We start from the raw sequence: 18,199 nt of genomic DNA, 5'->3' as shown, positions 1-18,199 counted from the left end.
ATGCAAAGAGAGGGTGTCACTTTATACCTTTTGATTGTTTTAGACAAGATTGGAAATGGCTGTGGCACTAGCTTTGTGAGCAACTTTTATCCATAGACCTGCTTGCCTTATTACTACCTTGAATGGCCGACTGCCTTTTAAAATCACCTATTTTTGTCCTCAGTAATTAACTGCTCTATTTTTCAGCATCATACAGTACCCCCTTGCCAGCTCTCCCCACAGGGGCGGCCTCAGGGTAGGACTTTCTGTTCTGAACAGCTTAGTTCCTGGCCTGCAGAATCAAGAGACCCACACCTTTTACGGGCTGATCCCCAGAAGAGAGACAGTTCAGCTGGCTGCAAATTGGGGGAGCCCCAAATGGGAGATGAGGCAGCTGGTTTGAAGCAAGGGAGAAAGCACATCTGGGCAGCATAGACTCACAAAGCAGATAGACCAAGAACTGGAGTAACAGGAGCAGGGATGCAGCCCACATCCTTTCCCAGAGCAGTGCTCTGAAGGTGTTTGGGGTTTGTGATCACTGACTGGGGCTGGCCTCACCAATTCTCTCATGAAAGGACCTCCAGAATGTTTTGGAAACACTTTTGAAAAGTTCACTTTAGGCCGGGTACAGCGGCTCACACCTATAATCCCAGCACTTTGGGAGGCCAAGGTGGGGGATCACAAGATCGGGAGTTCAAGACCAGCCTTGTCAATATGGTGAAACCCCACATCTACTAAAAATACAAAAATTAGCAGGGTGTGGTAGTGCACACCTGTAGTCCCAGCTACTAGGGAGGCTGAGACAGGAGAATCGCTTGAACCTGGGAGGTGGAGGTTGCAGTGAGCCGGGATTGTGCCACTGCACTCCATCCTGGGTAGCAGAGCAAGACTCCATCTCAAAAAAAAAAAGAATGAAAAAGAAAAGCACACTTTGGTTCTCTGGCTTCTCAGTGTCCCAGAAGCACTACTTTGTTTTGCTCTCACTTCCCCTGTTTAAATATGTCTGCTAGTGAGTCAGGTTCCTGCAAGCTTTTATTCTAGGAACTGTTCCAGTTTTTCCCTTTATCTTTGTCCTACAATTAATCTGCAGTTGGAGAAGAAAGCCATTACTCTGGAGTGGGAGGTGCCCTAAGCAGCATTCAAGCTTTCAAATCCTGAGGGGCTGTCTTCTCGGAAGCACAGAGAATTTTGCTCATTGTGTGTGTAATTGCCAAGTGTAGGTAGGTTTCATTGGAAACTGGCTACACTAGGCTGTCATGGCAACCTGATCATCAAATGACACTGTGGCCACAGCTGCCAATGAGGTTTGAGAGCCTTAAGGGTGGGTGGGGCTTGCAGCTGGATGCTGGCAAGTCTCCCTCCACATATTAATATTTCTGGTTCAGTCTGAGTCATTGCAGAGGAGGGGAGAGGAACTTTCTGACCTAATGCTACACTCCCAGAGGCACTGTACCTGCCCTGTTCTTATTCATGATATTCCGGCCCTTACAGGAAGCACTTGCTTTCTTCTGGCATGTAACAGAGTGGTAGAACAAGGAAAGCTTTTGGTGGCATTGGCAGATTTGCTGTGAGAAGATGCTCAGGAGAGGAACTGCTACTTTATAGATTAATTGCAATCTGATGCTGCTGAATCCTAAGGGACCTAGTGTTGCTGTCACTATTTCCAAATACTAGTCACAGGAATGGACGTCGGAGGAGCTGAAACAGATAGGGGTCTGTGCCACCAAGTCAGAATAATAAAGAACAGAGAGGAATCACACACAATGTGCGGTGTGCCCAGATCTTGGAGTGCTGAGCGGGCCGGTGTGAAGCATCAGGGCTGAAACCCAAGGTCTGCTTTAGTTCCTCCGTAATCTAGTTCTCATAGAGGTGTTCAGAAGCTGTGACACAAACACCGTTTTTGGTTGTATTTAGATAGGGCTCAACTTGCTCAAGTTACACCTTTCCCACACACCTGCTGCCTTCCAGTATGAGGTATTACCTACTGTCATTCCCAGTGTCTGGCTTACCGGCATTCTTTGGAAACTGAATACTGAAATCTCAGTTTTGGGTGCTGTTTGAAGTGAATGTTGTAACAGGAGCCCTGGGTGCAAGGCCCTGCCCTGCACTGACAGGCTTTGGGAATTGGGCAAATCAGGTCACCTCTCCCAGGCCTGTTTGCTCCACTCAGAGATTAAGGGATGATCCCAGAGCCCCTCTGGGCCCCGCAGTCTGCAATTCCAGAAATAGAGCAGTTGTCCTGGACACTAGGCACCTGGAGATTGGCTTATTTGGGTAGAATTCTCCGTTTCTGCATGAAGATGGAGTTCTGAACTGCCTGTGAAACTCAATAGGACGGATAATTTAAATAAGCAAACGCCAATTGAAGTTTATCCAGTGAAGACATTCTGTGGGACCCAGTCACAGCAGCAAATAGGTTAGAACCCTTTTTAAAAACTAATGTTGGAGTAGAATTGATGTTAGTATTATAAAATAACATCTTGACAAGTACATGCAGACTATTTCAGAGAACATTTCCTGACCCCATGATACTGTTGGTCTGTGTAGAGCTTTGTTATGAACAAGGAGATTCCATTCTTTTTTTTTTCTAGAAAATAATTGTTCCTATTTGATAATCTTTAATAATTTTGCCTTATAATGTAGAATATAAGTTTCAGGCTCGGCACAGTGGCTAACGTTTGTAATCCCAGCACTGTGAGAAGCCAAGGAGGGCAGATCACTTGAGGTCAGGAATTTGAGACCAGCCTGACAAACATGGTAAAACCCTATCACTCCTAAAAATACAAAAATTAGCCAGGTGCGGTGGCTCACGCCTGTAATCCCAGCACTTTGAGAGGCCAAGGCGGGCGGATCACGAGGTCAAGAGATCGAGACCATCCTGGCCATCGTGAAACCCCGTCTCTACTAAAAATACAAAAATTAGCCAGGCCTGTGGTCCCAGTTACTCAGGAGCCTGAGGCAGAAGGATCACTTGAATCCAGGAGGTGGAGGTTGCAGTGAGCCGAGACTGTGCCACTGCACTCCAGCCTGGCAACAGAGCAAGACTCCGTCTCAAAAAAAAAAAAAAAAAAGAAGGCCGGGCGTGGTGGCTCACACCTGTAATCCAGGCACTTTGGACGCCAAGGCGGGTGGATCACCTGAGGTCGAGAGTTCAAGACCAGCCTGACCAACATGGTGAAACCTCGTCTTTATAAAAAAAAAAAAAAAAGAAGAAGAAGAAGAAAGAAAAAAAAATACAAAAATTAACTGGGCATGTTCGTGGGTACCTGTAGTCCCAGCTGCTCAGGAGGCCGAGGCAGGAGAATCACTTGAACCCGGGAGGTGGATGGAAGTTGTAGTGAGCTGAGATCGTACCACTGCACTCCAGCCTGGGCGACAGAGCAAGATTCCGTTTTAGGAAATAAAAAGAAGAAGAATACGTGTTTCACTTTTATTTAGTATCATTTTCAAATCTCTTCTCAGATTTCTTTTGTTAAATACGTTACAAAACTCAATAGTACAGTTATATGTACCATAATTATTTTTAAAATACATTTTATTAGAAAATGAAATATTCAATTGAACTAAAAGTTTTGCTTTTTTATATTAGAATGACTGCAGTCATCACTAAAATGAGAGACTTAACAGATCTGTGTAATTTATTTTAGTTTCAGAAGCAAACATGAATAATTTAATAAACAAAAATTTTAAAAAAACAGCATTTTTAAAAAAATTATTATTATTTTTTAAGATGGGGTTTCACCATGTTGGTTACCTGGTCTTGAACTCCCAACCTCAGGTGATCCGCCCACCTTGGCCTCCAAAGTGCTTGGATTACAAGCGTGAGCCACCACGCCCGGCAGCATTTTTTTTTTAAAGGGCAACATCTCATTCTATAAAATAGAATGAGCATTGCTGAAGACCAGCATTTTCAGGCTCAGCTCTTTTTTTTTTGAGCTCTTTTTTTTTTTGAGACAGAGTCTCACTCTGTCGCCCAGGCTGGAGTGGTGCAATGGCACAGTCTCGGCTCACTGCAACCTCCCCCTCCCGGGTTCAAGCAAGTCTCCTGCCTCAGCCTCCCAAATAGCTGGGAGTACAGGCGTCTGCCACCACGCCCAGCTAATTTTTGCATTTTTAGTAGAGACAGGGTTTCACCATGTTGGCCAGGATGGTCTCAATCTCCTGATCTTGTGATCCACCCGCCTCAGCCTCCCAAAGTACTGGGATTATAGGCCTGAGCCACTGTACCCGGCAATGTGAACCTTTTTTAAAATAAAATAATAGAGGCTAGGCACAGTGGCTCATGCCTGTAGTCTCAGTACTTTGAGAGGCCGAAGCAAGCAGATCACTTGAGGCCAGCAGTTGGAAACCAGTCTGGCCAACATGGTGAAATCCAGTCCCTATTAAAAATGCAAAAATTAGCCAGGCATGGTGGTGGCGCCTGTAATCCCAACTACTCGGGAGGCTGAGGCACAAGAATCACTTGAACCTGGGAAACGGATGTTTCAGCCTGGGTGATGGAGTGAGAGTCTGTCTCAATAATAATAAAAATGATACATTATCTTGTTCATTTCAGTATAATGCCCTAACAACTCTATTTGCAGGTGCTCAGAAAAATAGGCCTTCATCGAGCAGGGTCATAAGTTTGTTTCTTGGGGTCTTAGAGGCCCCGAGCTGATTCACTCCTTTGGAAGCTGTTTATGAAGCACCTTATTTGATCAAGGCAAGAGGTTAGTTCCAGACAAGGAGGTCCAAGGGTTTGAAGCAAGAGCCTTCTACCTTCAAGGACCCTGGTGGTAGAGTTAAGATGAGTGTTAAAATAGCCCAAGGCAGAACATTCTGGATTGTGCAGTTTAAGAGACAGCTGAGTGTCATGGATTTAGTGGAGGCTGAACAGAAATCTGCCTGGATAATCCAGTGAAACCTCATAGGATCTGCCACTAGGGTAGTCCAAGACCTGTTCTCACAGACTCGTTATCAGATCTCTGTTAGAAGGGCCTAAGTGTCATGTCATATCACTTGTCATAATCTCTGTTTCATAACGTTGTATGTAAGTATCAACATCTTTTAACACCCTCTTTGCGAGTTAACAACAAGCTTTTCAGTGCATTAAGAAGTCCTTTTACTTCTGTGATCCCCAAGTAACAACTATCCATTTTTATCCATCCCAGTAGTGGGAAGATGTAGTCTATATTAGGAAGTGGCGCACTGTGGAAGGAACAAGGGTGAGACTGAGCATGTTCTCATCTTGGTGACGTGGTCTCTTCCTCCGCAGCACGAATCAGTGGGGAAGGAAGGAGTGGAGAATTGAGCCCGGCCTGCAGAGGATCGTCCTCCCCTGAAAAGGTCGTCCTAGAGCTGTGTTACCCATTGGAAGTTTCCTTGATGGCAGAAATGCCCAGTGACTATGTGTGGCTATCCTGGGGAACTGAGTTTGTTCATTTCATGTTATTTTAATGAATTTACTTTTTTTTTCTTTATTGCCAGAGTTCTTTTGGCTATTAATGAATTTACTTTTATTTGAGACAGTTTCACTCTTGCTCAGGCTGGAGTACAATGGCGCAATCTGAGCTCATTGCAACCTCCGCCTCAAGAGGAGCCCACCGCTATACCCGGGTAATTTCTGTATTTTTGGTAGAGATGGGGTTTCACCATGTTGGTCAGGCTGGTCGTGAACTCCTAACCTCAAGTGATCCGCCTGCCTCAGCCTCCCAAAATGTTGGAATTACAAGCGTGAGCCACCATGCCCAGTCTGCTATAACTTTATATTTAAAAAGCTTCTGTGTTTAACAGCAAAGTTCTAGCTGTGACTAAGACTGGACTTCTATGTGTTCTGAGTGGACGTGGGCATTGAAGACTGTGCGTCTCATGTGAGGCCTCGGCTGACCCCAGATTGATGCTTATGGGGAGGCCTTCAGCATGGTGTCCTCTTACCATCCCCATCATGTCAGCTCCTGGGCACTCTGGGGCCCCCAGGTGAAAGCTGGTTCCTCAGTGCTCACATTGCAGCATGGCCTGGAAAACGTTTCAATGCACTGATCACATGTGGCCTGTGAAGGGCACATGTGGTCTAAGGAGGTTCCCTGAAGCAGGAGCCAGCTAGAACTGTGCCAGGAGCCATGTGTGGCCAGGGCCTTGGCCCGCCAGGGCAGCTCCCCTGCAGGATACATGGACCCGTGGTGGGGTCCACTTTCCAGGATGGCCGGGCACCTGGCTCTCAGCCACCCCTCAGCCTCCTCTCAGCTGAACTGGACCCATTTTCAGTGGCGATCAGCTCTGTCTCGCTCTATCTACTGATCTTTTGATTGGGAATGATTTACTAAAAGGAGAAAACTGTAGTGTTGTGTGACGAGTTTGGGGATCTTGTGTGAAACAGGCTACAGGCTGTTTGTTCATTTGGAGGGGTTGGCAGCCAGAGGGTGAAGGTTTGTTTGGGCTCCGTAGCTAGTATCCAGGCAGGCGAAACCCAGCCTCTTCTCCAAGAGTTAACAGCAGGGAGGGAGCTGTGACGTCAGCCCTGATCTTTGTGCCTCTCACTTGAGCAACCTGATGCGCCTTCTCCCCCGGGCTCTGTGTTCATTGGCTGTTAGCAGACCTACTGTGGGAGGGTTGTTTTTTTTTCTTCCTTTTTTCAATTAAGTAAAAGGGCGGGGCTTAAGCAGCCAATGATAGCTGAGGCCCGGCTTGTCTTATGCAAGTTTCCCGCGACCAGCTGCATTTAGAAAACTTGTTCCCGGTGGCGACGGCAGCGGAGCACCCAGCAGGCCGCCAGCATGCTCTGCCTGTGCCTGTACGTGCCGGTCATTGGGGAGGCCCAGACCGAGTTCCAGTACTTTGAGTCCAAGGGGCTCCCTGCCGAGCTAAAGTCCATCTTCAAGCTCAGTGTCTTCATCCCCTCCCAGGAGTTCTCCACCTACCGCCAGTGGAAGCAGGTTTGTGGGGGGACTGCGCAGGAGGGAGAGGCGCGTTCTACCGGTATTTGTTGAGTGAATGGCTAGGCGTGCATGAACCGTCCCCTGCCGAGAGGAAAGAATGTCTGAAATGTGGCAGTTTTTCCCATTGTTGCGTGGCTACGCACGTGTACGTCACCGGAGTGACTGGTTTTTATGTGACTTCCCCGGAAGGCTGGAATTCTAGCGAAGGCTGTTACGGGAGATGAACTTTCGGAAAGGAAATTCCTTTTGCTGGTATGAGCGGGGTGTTCCTGAGAAGTACAGGGCCCCAAAGGGGTCTGAGGGGCAGGCCAGGAGCCTGCCATGGGAGGCTTCTTCTCCATGGGAGAAGGCAGGGAGGCCCAGGAGTTGGGAGGGTGCTACGGGGTGGAGCTGCCCGTCCCTGATGTGGGAGTGAGGAAGCCTTCTCGACCCTAAGACATCCCTGGGGAGCGGGGCCTGTGTCCGCCCTGAAGGTGGGGAAGCTGAACTGCGGAGTCTGGGGGCCTCTTGCCTCCTCAGCTTCTCCTTCTCGGGTAATCAGCTTCCCTGATACCCACCCCCCCATGCCCACTGTGCACTGAGGAGGATCTGCATATCCAAGGAAGGAGACAGAAGGAGTCCCAGGCCCTGTAAGGCAGAAGCAAGCACTTTGAGAATGTATTGAAGCCAGCTGCAGCGAGCACACCCTCCACTCCGGGTGTCTGTGCGACAGCGCCCACCCCAGGGAGGCACGTGGCTCACCCTGGCAGCAGGTAGCTGGGTACCAGAGGGCTCTGTGCTTAATGTTCGCCTCCTCCGTAAGTGGCTTGTCCACTCTATTTCCATTCCTGTCAGGGATCTGGAGCAGTCACCCTTGGCTGAGAGCACAGATGTCCACAGGAAGCTAAATGTAACCTCAGATAGCAGATAAAATATGTCCGAGCATCTGTCCCACATTCCAGCCACACCCCTCGCATTAGCCTTTTGATCACACCAGGCCATGGGGCATCTGTCCAGGCCTCCCTGCCCCTGGCACCCTTGGCAGCTGAGGAGTCACAAGACACTGTCAGAAATGTGTCTAAGAGAGAGGCACGGGGGTGATCCTTTGAGGGCCAAGCTAGCCAGTGGGACATCCATTTCCAAACCCCGACTGGCTGTCAGTTGATTTCTCTCGGTGAGAAGTGTGGGGACACAGGAAAACCATACCATCTTCCTTCGGAGATTCTCGGTTACAGTTTTGGGTTCCGGATTCAGGGTGTAGCTGAGTTAGGGTGACTCACTTCCATCCCCCACGTTCTGGAGGTTAGCCTCCAGCGTGGCAGCAGGATCTGCAGGGAGGCGGCCTGGGAGGACCACGGCCTGACTTGCATCCCGCCCACCACTTCCCTAGCTGTCTGACCTTGTGTAAATATTTAGCCTCTCTCAACTCCTGTTTCCTTCTCTGTAAAATGGGGGAAATAACATTTCCTACCTCCTAGAGCTGTTTGCGAGGGGTGAGTGTTATTAGAAGCAAAGCATTTAGCACGCCCTGCGGCCCGTGCTAGGTGCCGGGGAGATGTGCGCGCTCATGAAGTCCCAGTTGCCAGGCATCCAAAACCATTAACAGCTGCTGAACGAAACCCACCTCTGGGGAAGCGGGGACATGGTGGGGGTACTTTTGGAACCTCACAGCCAAGGAATGGAGTCTCTTGGGTCACTAAAGTGGTTTTCAGTGACTGATTGAGAGAGCCAAGGTGACAGTATCACCTGGCTTCCCAGAGAGCAAGGACTGGCAGTACCGTCAAGCACATACCCTTGGCTCCCTACACCTCCCCAGCCTCGGGTGCTCTCTGGCAGGGTCTGGCTCTGCCCCCTATTTTCACCCTGGCCACCAAATTATTCTTGGACTAATGCCACCTTAAGGAGAGAAAGAGCAAGCCGCAGCATTCTTGTCGGAAATGGCCATCCCCACGTCTCAGCAGCGAGCATGTGTGGTTGAAGCCTGGGTCCAGGGACCCAGGGACGACACTGCAATGGGGCCAAGCAGCTAACCCCAGCTGTACAGCACGCGGGTATTCAGACTGAGAGCGCACCCAGCTGTCCCTGTTGGCCTCTGTCCAGAGGGCTCTTCCCGGGCTCCTTGTTTCCTCTCTGCTTGGGAGGGAGGTTCCGGCCAGCACTTGGGGCTCTAGGTGGTGGCTCTGGCATGTGAGTCAATTGCCATGGTGGCTCTGGGAGTAGAGCAGAAGCATCTTGGGGCCAGCTCTGCTCACGGATTAGTGCAGTCATTGCCTGGGGACGGGGCCCCACAAGGGACAAGGAAAGGCTGGTCCAGGAGCCAAAACCCAAAACCTTACTTTTCTTTTCTAGAAAATTGTACAAGCTGGGGATAAGGACCTCGATGGGCAACTAGACTTTGAAGAATTTGTCCATTATCTCCAAGATCATGAGAAGAAACTGAGGCTAGTGTTTAAGAGTTTGGACAAAAAGAATGATGGTAAGTATTGCCTTCAGAGCTGCAACTGGTCCAGCCTCGGGCCTCCCCGTGCGTCCGGCTTCTGCTCACAGCCTCTGTTCTTGTAGGACGCATCGACGCACAGGAGATCATGCAGTCCCTGCGGGACCTGGGAGTTAAGATATCTGAACAGCAGGCAGAAAAAATTCTCAAGAGGTGAGTGCTCAGCCAGCCTCTGCATTTGGATTAAGTGTGATGAAAGGAAGGCTCTGAGACTAACCCTGCAATGCCATTCCCTGTGCTGACCCTGTTGCTCTGAACTTGGCCTTCTCATGGTTCGAAAGGATGAATAAGTAACCCCTGCTGGAGGCCAGCCCCTCCCCAGGCTTGCAGGCCAGCTTTCATTTGAAGAATCACAGATCACCTGGAATTTTGCCCATCGGCCAGCAGCCCATGAAGTGAAAACTAATTTGGGGGTGGTTCAAGTAGGTAAAAGGCCAGCACCAAGCACCTGTGCATGTGTTGGGGGTGGTGCAGAGGGGCTCACACTGCAGCCTTGATCCCAGGTAAATTTCTTCCCCATGCTGGTAACTTGCACTTAACGCATTAGTCAGAGGTGCTGCCCCAAAAGATAGCTCCCTGGTGAGGAGCAGCTGCCAGGAAATCGCATGGAACAGCCCCGGAGTCGCTGTCTGTCCTGGCTGGGCCTTCCCAAGACCCTGTGGACTGTACGTTGGCTGGTCCTCAGGGACAGCAGACCTGGCGCCCATTCCCCGGGTTCAGTCGCTGTGGTCTTCCCAAAACCCTGTAGACTGAATGCTGGCTGGTCCCCGGGGACAGCAGACCTGCTCCCTGGTCTCCTGACTGGGCCTTCCCAAAACCCTGTGGGCTGAAGAGTGGCTGGTCCTCAGGGACAGCAGCCCTGGCGCCCACTCCCTGGGTTCAGTCGCTGTGGCGGGTTCATCTCATGCCGTGCTGTGCCCACGTCTCTGGGTGTGTGCTTGCTTCACTAACATGGCTCCGAGCACTTATGCGCATTGTTTCTCCTCTCTCCTCTGCATCCTTTGTCTGTCTGTCAGAATACGAACGGGCCATTTCTGGGGCCCTGTCACCTAGTAAGTATCTGTGTAGCTCGTGACTGCCTCCCTTGACTTCTGTGCCTGATCAGAACGGGGTTCTCGTGGGCCATTATATTCCCATTGTTGTGCTAAGTGGGGTGTGGAGCCCCCTGCCCTTTCTCCTGGGGGCAGAGGCGCCTCCTGTGTTTTCTGGGCAGCCACGGTACCTGCCCTTGGCTCACTGGGAGGCGGTGGCGGGGGGATGCAGCTGGCGGGTGGGCATGTGGACCCGTGAGCAGCCTCACCTCTGTCTCGCAGCATGGATAAAAATGGCACGATGACCATTGACTGGAACGAGTGGAGAGACTACCACCTCCTGCACCCTGTGGAAAACATCCCGGAGATCATCCTCTACTGGAAGCATTCCACGGTAAGCCCCACGACCCAGGGCCCCGAGCCCAGCACCACTCAAGAGTGCGGCTGAGGCTTTCCAGCCGCCTCCTCTTCCACAGGAGACCGTCCCCTCCTCTGCCAGCCCAGTAGAGGTCTCCACATGCTCCCCCTGTTCTGGCACCGGCCAACCTGAACAGCCCCATCGTTCACACACAGGGTTCCTCTTCCAGGAACGCCTTCTGTCCCCACATCCCTGCTCTTCATGGGCCACTTCAGGTACCCCTTTCCATGGTGCTGCCTGTTCTCCCAAAGCTGGTGTGACCCTTCCTCCCAGTGGGAGGGGGCGGGGGCAGAAGCTACTCTGCAGAGAGCTATGAGGTGTCCCCACAGTGGCACACTTGCTGCCCATTCACCCCTGTCCACTGTGGTTTCATGTTCAGAAATGCAAGTCTGTGTCAGCCTCTGCCCCTGAGCCCCTCAGCGTGGCGTGTCCCTCTCTTGAGTCCTGGTGTGCAGTCCTGTCCCCCTGAACCATCCACTCCAGGAGGGGAGGCCAGAGGTGCTCCTCATCTGCCTTTCACAGTGCCAGGCCAGGATTTGTTGAGTGAACTTAAGTGGACAGCTCAGGAGTGGGAGCAGCTGGCCCAGACCTCTGGCCTTTAGCCCTGGGATCAGAACAGAGGTGGCTCTGATCAGCCTGGATGCCACTCGGAAAGAGGTTACTCAGTCAGCGAGTCCTCGTGTTTGCCGAGGCCTTGCATAATGTTCTGCCAGCGTGATCCGGTTACACATGAGGTTTCGGACAGCTTTTACCCCGTCTTGATCCCTCTAGCACAGCCAGCCTGGTGACCTCACACAGGCCTTGTGAGCTTTTCTTGCAGGAGCTCCCTGGCAGCATTGGGAAGGGTTGGCGAATGGTTTTGGAACTGGCACCTTCCTGCTGTGTTCAGCTAAGACTCTAACCCGTGCCTCTCCAGGGCCCCAGTAGGGGTGAGAGCTCTGCTGCCCTCAGAGTGAAGGGGAAGGGCCCCAGCCCACTTCCTACCCAAGGTCCTTGGCCTTCTCCCTGTCCTATGGTCCCTGGCCTGGAGCCATGCTAGAGGGTAGGTGACCGGTGCCAGCAGCCTTGCCCCAAGGGTCCTGAATCAGGCTTGTGCCATCTTTCCTCATAGATCTTTGATATGGGTGAGAATCTGACGGTCCCTGATGAGTTCACAGTGGAGGAGAGGCAGACGGGGATGTGGTGGAGACACCTGGTGGCAGGAGGTGGGGCAGGAGCCGTATCCCGAACCTGCACCGCCCCCCTGGACAGACTCAAGGTGCTCATGCAGGTATATAGAGGAAAGGCCCCAGACCTGGGGGGGCGGGGGGCATTTTTCACTTGGGGGATGCTGCTTGGCCACTTTTCCCTTTCTCTGACTGGTGCCTACTTTGGGCCCAAACTTTTCCAACCCAATAAATTAGACTGGAATTATTGCTCAGACAGGAGTACCATCAGATCTACTCTAAGTGACATTTTGTGCAGAGCGGATCTAATTTTATCTGAGGCACTTAAGCCAGGCATCACATTACAAGGGCATAACGTGGACAAGTGAAGCCAGGGAGGCTGGGTGAGGCAGGAACCAATTTCTGTAAGCACATCTTGTCCTCACCTGACCCAGACACCAGTCAGAAACCACACCATTACCTTGGCCAGGTACACAAATCCATGTTCACACAACAGAGATAAGCTGGGCTGACGTCAAGGCAGAATTGGGAAACTGACCCACACAATGACACTTGTGGACTTTGATGTCTGAATGGTGACTGGCCACCACCTATCTCCTTGCTTGTACCTAACCTTGTTCCAGGAGCCCAGCTCGGAAGAGCTGCCTCCGTTCCCTCCCGCCTGCCTCGCTGGGCCTTGTGCTGCACAGAGACAAAGGAAGCAGGTGGTTCAGGGCAAAGAGCCCTGGGCTTGGACTCTGCCCGGGCGCCACCACAGCTGCCTCCCTCCCTCTTGTGGCCTTTCCCTCCCAGGACTTCCCCTCCTCTGTGAAAATAGGGGCTTTTTTTTTTAGCAGAATTATCAGGAATGTTGTGGAGATGAAAAGCAGGCCTTGGGTGAAATGATAAAAGGCCTGGGATGTGCCTTTAAACCAGCATGGGTGGGGGCAGCAGGAGCTAGAGATTGGCTATGGTTTGATCATTGTTGAAGCTGAGTGGGCATTCATTCTATTTTTTAATATGTTTGAAGTTTTTTTTATAATAAACTCTTTTTTAAAATTGTTATTATTTTGAGACAGAGTCTTGCTCTGTCACCCAGGTTAGAGTGCTGTGGTGTGATCTCGACTCACCGCAACCTCCGCCTCCCAGGTTCAAGCAATTCTCCTGCCTCAGCCTCCCTAGTAGCTGGGATTACAGGTGCCACCCCACCATGCCCGGCTAATTTTTGTATTTCTAGTAGAGACAGAGTTTTGCCATGTTGGCCGGGCTGGTCTCGAACTCCTCACCTCATGTGATCCGCCTGCCTCAGCCTCCCAAAGTGCTGGGATCACAGGCATGAGCTACCATGCCCAGCTTTTTTTTTTTCCTGAGACAGTCTCACTCTGTCGCCAGGCTGGAGTACAGTGGCGCGATCTCGGTTCACTGCAACCTCCGCCTCCCGGGTTCAAGCAATTCTCCGTGCCTTGGCCTCCCAAGTAGCTGGAATTACAAGCACTTACCACCACACCGGCTAACTTCTGTATTTTCAGTAGAGATGGGGTTTTACTATGTTGGAGGGCTGGTCTCAAACTCCTGACCTCAAGTGATCCATCTTCCTCAGACTCCTGAGGTGCTGGGATTACAGGCCTGAGTCACCCTGCCCGGCCTTGATTTTTTTTTTAAGTTATCTTTACGGAGCTGTTAAGGACAAGGCTGGCAACCAGTGGATGCCCAGTACAGTCTAGCTGAACCTCACTTAGCGAGAGGGTTACTTTGGTCTCGTGGTGCCAAGCTCATCTGCAAAACCCACGGAAGAAAGACCCTTCTATTTGGCCTCAGCTGGTTGGCCAGCAGAGGCTCTTGCCCGGGTGAGGCAGCCGCGTGGCCCTCGGGTCCATCTGACTGCTTGCTCCTCTCTCCCAGGTCCACGCCTCCCGCAGCAACCACATGGGCATTGTTGGCGGCTTCACCCAGATGATTCGAGAAGGTGGGGCCAGGTCACTCTGGCGGGGCAATGGCATCAACGTCCTCAAAATTGCCCCCGAATCAGCTATCAAATTCATGGCCTATGAGCAGGTGAGGACCCAGCTCCCCAGAGAGCATCACTGGCCAGCGGCTACTCACTGCCTGCACTTGCTGGCTTTCCCTGGACTGAGCTCCCTGACACTTGGAGCCAGCCAGGGGACGGCAGGGCGAGGCGAAAGGCCTGGGCTCGCCGTCAGTTTCCTACATTTCTGAGCAGCATAAAATGTGCCAGGGACTCCAGGGCTCGGCTGAGACTGGTTCCAGGAGGAAGGCAGGGGCAGCAGCAGTTGCCCCAGCCTCTGGGTATATCGGGTGGTTTGTTTGCTCCTGGTTCTAGATCAAGCGCCTTGTTGGTAGCGACCAGGAGACTCTGAGGATTCACGAGAGGCTTGTGGCAGGGTCCTTGGCAGGAGCCATCGCCCAGAGCAGCATCTACCCGATGGAGGTGAGGGGCCGCCTCGGTCCTGGGACAGGCAGTGTGCCTGGGGCTAGGGAGAGGCATAGCCTGTGCTCACGCTGCCCATCGCTCCTCTTGTGCAGGTCCTGAAGACCCGGATGGCGCTGCGGAAAACGGGCCAGTACTCAGGCATGCTGGACTGCGCCAGGAGGATCCTGGCCAGAGAGGGGGTGGCTGCCTTCTACAAAGGCTATGTCCCCAACATGCTGGGCATCATCCCCTACGCCGGCATCGACCTAGCAGTCTACGAGGTGAGCTCAAGAGGGCTCAGGCCCCTGGCCCAAGCCAGACAGGTTTAGAAACCCCCTCCCAGCACATCTCCACCTGCTGTCTCCTCCTTGACGGACGCATGGTTAGCGCAGAAAACCACTGCGTCTCCTTCCAGCTCCTCTGTTCATTGCAAGGCTTTCCTTTACCCTGCCTGTCCCTGGCAGCCCCCAGCAGCTCCTGTGACCCCTGTCCCTAGGCTGTGCGTCGCCAGGGGCTCAGCAGGCAGATCACCAGAGCAGGGTGGGCCCAGAGGCTCGAAGGCCCCAGCACACTCCAGACAGACCCCAGAAGTCAGCCCTTCTGTGTGGGGAAGGAGGTGTTCCCTCTGCCTTGTCCTGGAATTCCCAGTGACAGCAGAAACAGGGCAGCCAGGCCTGGGCCCGGCAGTTTGGTTCCAGTGGCCTGAGGATCCAGTAACAGCCCCACCTCCCGTCTCTTGCTGCCTTACTGGCCCTTCCTAGGGCTTATCCCATGCTCCCTTCCCCTTCTAGACGCTCAAGAATGCCTGGCTGCAACGCTACGCAGTGAACAGTGCGGATCCCGGCGTGTTTGTGCTCCTGGCCTGTGGCACCATGTCCAGTACGTGTGGCCAGCTGGCCAGCTACCCCCTGGCCCTAGTCAGGACCCGGATGCAGGCACAAGGTAAGGCTGGCCCTCAGCAGTCTTTTGGGAGGTCAGAGGGTGCAGACGGAAGCATCTGACTGGTGGTCTCTGTCCTGCAGCCTCCATCGAGGGCGCTCCGGAGGTGACCATGAGCAGCCTCTTCAAACAGATCCTGCGGACCGAGGGGGCCTTTGGGCTGTACAGGGGGCTGGCCCCCAACTTCATGAAGGTCATCCCAGCCGTGAGCATCAGCTATGTGGTCTACGAGAACCTGAAGATCACCCTGGGCGTGCAGTCGCGGTGACGGGGGGAGGGCCGCCACGCGGTGGACTCGCTGATCCTGGGCCGCTGCCCGGGGTATGCAGCCATCTCATTCTGTGAATGTGCCAACACTAAGCTGACTCAAGCCAAGCTGTGAAAACCCTGGATGCACCCGCAGGGAGGGTGGGGAGAGCTGGCAGGCCCGGGGCTGGTCCTGCTGACCCCGGCAGACCCTCCTACTGGTTCCAGGGAAGACCATAGGCATTCCTCAGGGTCCAGGGTCAGCAGGCTCTGGGCTCACGTGTAGGGACGGGACATTTTCTGCAGTGCCTGCTAATAGTGAGCTTGGAGGCCGGCTTAGTTCTTCCATTTCATCCTTGCAGCCAGAGGTTGGCACAGCCCCTGCCCTCTGGCCTGCCACGTATCTCCCTGTTCCCCTCTGCTTCCTGCCTCGCTGCTGATGTAATAGGGTGGGAGGAGGGCTGCAGCCCACATCCCACCACCTCATCCAATCCCGAAATCCATGATAAAAGTTGAGGTCACGTGGCCTCCCAGGCCTGACTTCCCAGCATATGGCATTGACGCCAACTTGGCTGTGCCAGGAAGAGGAAAGGGTCTGGCCTTGCGCTGACTGGCATCTGAGCCCTGCTGGTGGCTGGGGCTCCTGGGCATGCATGGGAGTGCAGGGGGCTTGGGCCGCCTGACCCGGCTGCGCCCGGCAAGTGCTGGGGCTTACGGTGCTCCGAGCTGGCCTGGGCCCTGCCAGGACTGGCACCAGCTCCAAACCAAACTCACTGTCCTGCTGTGGCCTGAGGGCAGTGGAACACTGTGTTTGAGGGAGAAGGGCAGAGCGTTTGTGTGTCCTGGAGAGAGAAGGAAAAGGTGTTGGAGGCCTTAATTATGCATTGTTGGGAAAAGGGTTTTGTCCAGAAAGACAAGCTGGACAAACGAGCGAGTTCTGTGCTTCTAGAGGAAGACAAGGGAGCCGGGAGTTTGGCTGTCTGCCCAGAGTCTGTTCTGACGTCCCTGGGGGTTCCTGTGCAACCCCTGCAGGGGCACAGCGGGACCAGCCTCACATTCCACTCGTGTCACTGCTTGGAACCTATTTATTTTGTATTTATTTGAACAGAGTTATGTCCTATTTTTATAGATTTGTTTAATTAATAGCTTGTCATTTTGAAGTTCATTTTTTATTCATATTTATGTTCATGGTTGATTGATTGTACCTTCCCAAGCCCACCCGGTGGGGTGGGAAGAGGAGAAGTAGGAGGGGCCTTGGGCAGCCATAGTCTTAGAATTTCAGAGAAATTCTTCTTGGGACTGAAGGCAGAGGAGCGGCCAGAAGGCAACAGCCTTGGCTTCTTTCCTTTGGCAGATTAGGGAAGGACTTGCCCCACCCCCAGGGAGCCTTAGGATTTCAGGGTTTGACTGGGGGCTTAGAGAGGGCGGGGGGATCCCCAATAAACTTGAAGGTGGAAGTCCAGTCATCTCCTGCACTGGGGGGTTTTCTGTATTTCACTCTTTCTGAATGGCAAGGCAGTGAGGTGCCTCTCACTGTGCATTTGCGGTGGGCAGGGCTGGAAGAGAGGGTGGGGGGCTGGCTCCCTCCCTCCCAGCCTTCTGCTGCCCTTGCTCAACAATGCCAGCCCACTAGCAACGCTGGCCCACTGGCAAACCTTCAATAGGATGCAAAGATCAATGCAAAAATTACTGTTATATATGAATATATATATAGTTATAACTGGAATCGTCAAAAAGCAAATTAAGAAAGAATTGGAAGAAGTTGGAAGTTGTCATTTAAAGAAGCCTTCTAATAAAGTTGTTTCAAAGCTGATCATGGAGCCAGGATTTTTCTGACAGGGGCATGGGTGGTCTAGGGGTATTGACATGTTAGAAAATGAACCCGTGTCTCCCCTCTGAAGCCTGGGCAGCACCCTCTTTGCTTCTTAGAGGCACTCCCTCTTTAATGGGTGTTTGTTCGATTTGGGGTGTGCTAACAGTCACCAGTGCCCTCAGCCTGTCTCAGAAGCGGGGAGGAGGGGTGGTCCCTCCTACCGCTGGAAGTGCAGGGACACCAAGGACATCGCTGGGCTTCTCTCCCTCCTCCCAGCTGCCCCTCCCCAGCCTCACTCCGCTCCTGCCTCTCCCCACCCCCTCAGTAACCGCATCTCCCTCAGGATTACCTTTAATATCTATATTTAGATGACCCTCCTTTTATATTTGAACCAACTCCAGCCTCATCAGTATAACTGAACTCCACATCCCCTTAAACAGCACCTTGAGCGCAGTGTGTTGGAAGCCAAACCCTTCATTTTCCTCCCAAAATCTGCTTCCATTTTCCTCATGCCAGCAAACGCAACTTTTTTCTTCTATGAACCTAAACCAGACACCTTGTAGTCAGCCTGACTCTGCACTTAACCTCTGTTCTAGGGCAGTCCACCAGCAAATACCCTCAGCTCCACCCTCAAAATAGATCTGCTCTCTGACCTCCACCCCTGCCACTGTCGAAGGCAATGTCATGTCTCGCCTGGACAATTGCAAGACCTAAACTACTTCCCCCTGCTTCCCTTCACTCTCCACCCCAAGCCTGAGGGACCCTTCGAAAACCTAAGTGCATAGCCGGGCGTGGTGACAGGCGCCT

The 18,199-nt window shown here is 52.5% G+C and overlaps 1 protein-coding gene across 7 annotated transcripts in view; it reads left to right on the top strand.

The window, feature by feature from the left end:
- Positions 1-17,392, top strand: part of SLC25A25 (solute carrier family 25 member 25) — a 38,138-nt gene extending 20,746 nt beyond the window's left edge. For 2 of the 7 annotated variants that reach the window (XM_021674051.2, XM_012458064.3), the window contains exons 2-11: positions 9,222-9,348; positions 9,435-9,522; positions 10,386-10,421; positions 10,683-10,794; positions 11,930-12,088; positions 13,866-14,018; positions 14,305-14,412; positions 14,508-14,675; positions 15,186-15,336; positions 15,417-17,392. In XM_021674051.2, the coding sequence (XP_021529726.1) occupies positions 9,222-9,348; positions 9,435-9,522; positions 10,386-10,421; positions 10,683-10,794; positions 11,930-12,088; positions 13,866-14,018; positions 14,305-14,412; positions 14,508-14,675; positions 15,186-15,336; positions 15,417-15,601 (1,287 nt within the window). In that variant the 3' untranslated portion in view covers positions 15,602-17,392. Of the gene's footprint in view, positions 1-5,256; positions 5,305-6,428; positions 6,891-9,221; positions 9,349-9,434; positions 9,523-10,385; positions 10,422-10,682; positions 10,795-11,929; positions 12,089-13,865; positions 14,019-14,304; positions 14,413-14,507; positions 14,676-15,185; positions 15,337-15,416 lie in introns of those variants that run through there. The other 5 variants (XM_012458060.2, XM_012458061.3, XM_064377657.1 and 2 more) reach the window with 4 other exon arrangements.
- The last annotated feature ends 807 nt before the right edge of the window (positions 17,393-18,199 follow it).

The sequence above is a fragment of the Aotus nancymaae genome, unplaced genomic scaffold (genome assembly GCF_030222135.1).
Source record: "Aotus nancymaae isolate 86718 unplaced genomic scaffold, 86718_ANA_hifiasm-v0.15.2.pri h1tg000003l, whole genome shotgun sequence".
Classification (NCBI taxonomy): domain Eukaryota; kingdom Metazoa; phylum Chordata; class Mammalia; order Primates; family Aotidae; genus Aotus; species Aotus nancymaae.
The sequence above is the reverse complement of the archived record's forward strand: the minus strand, read 5'-3'. Positions and strand labels throughout refer to the sequence as shown.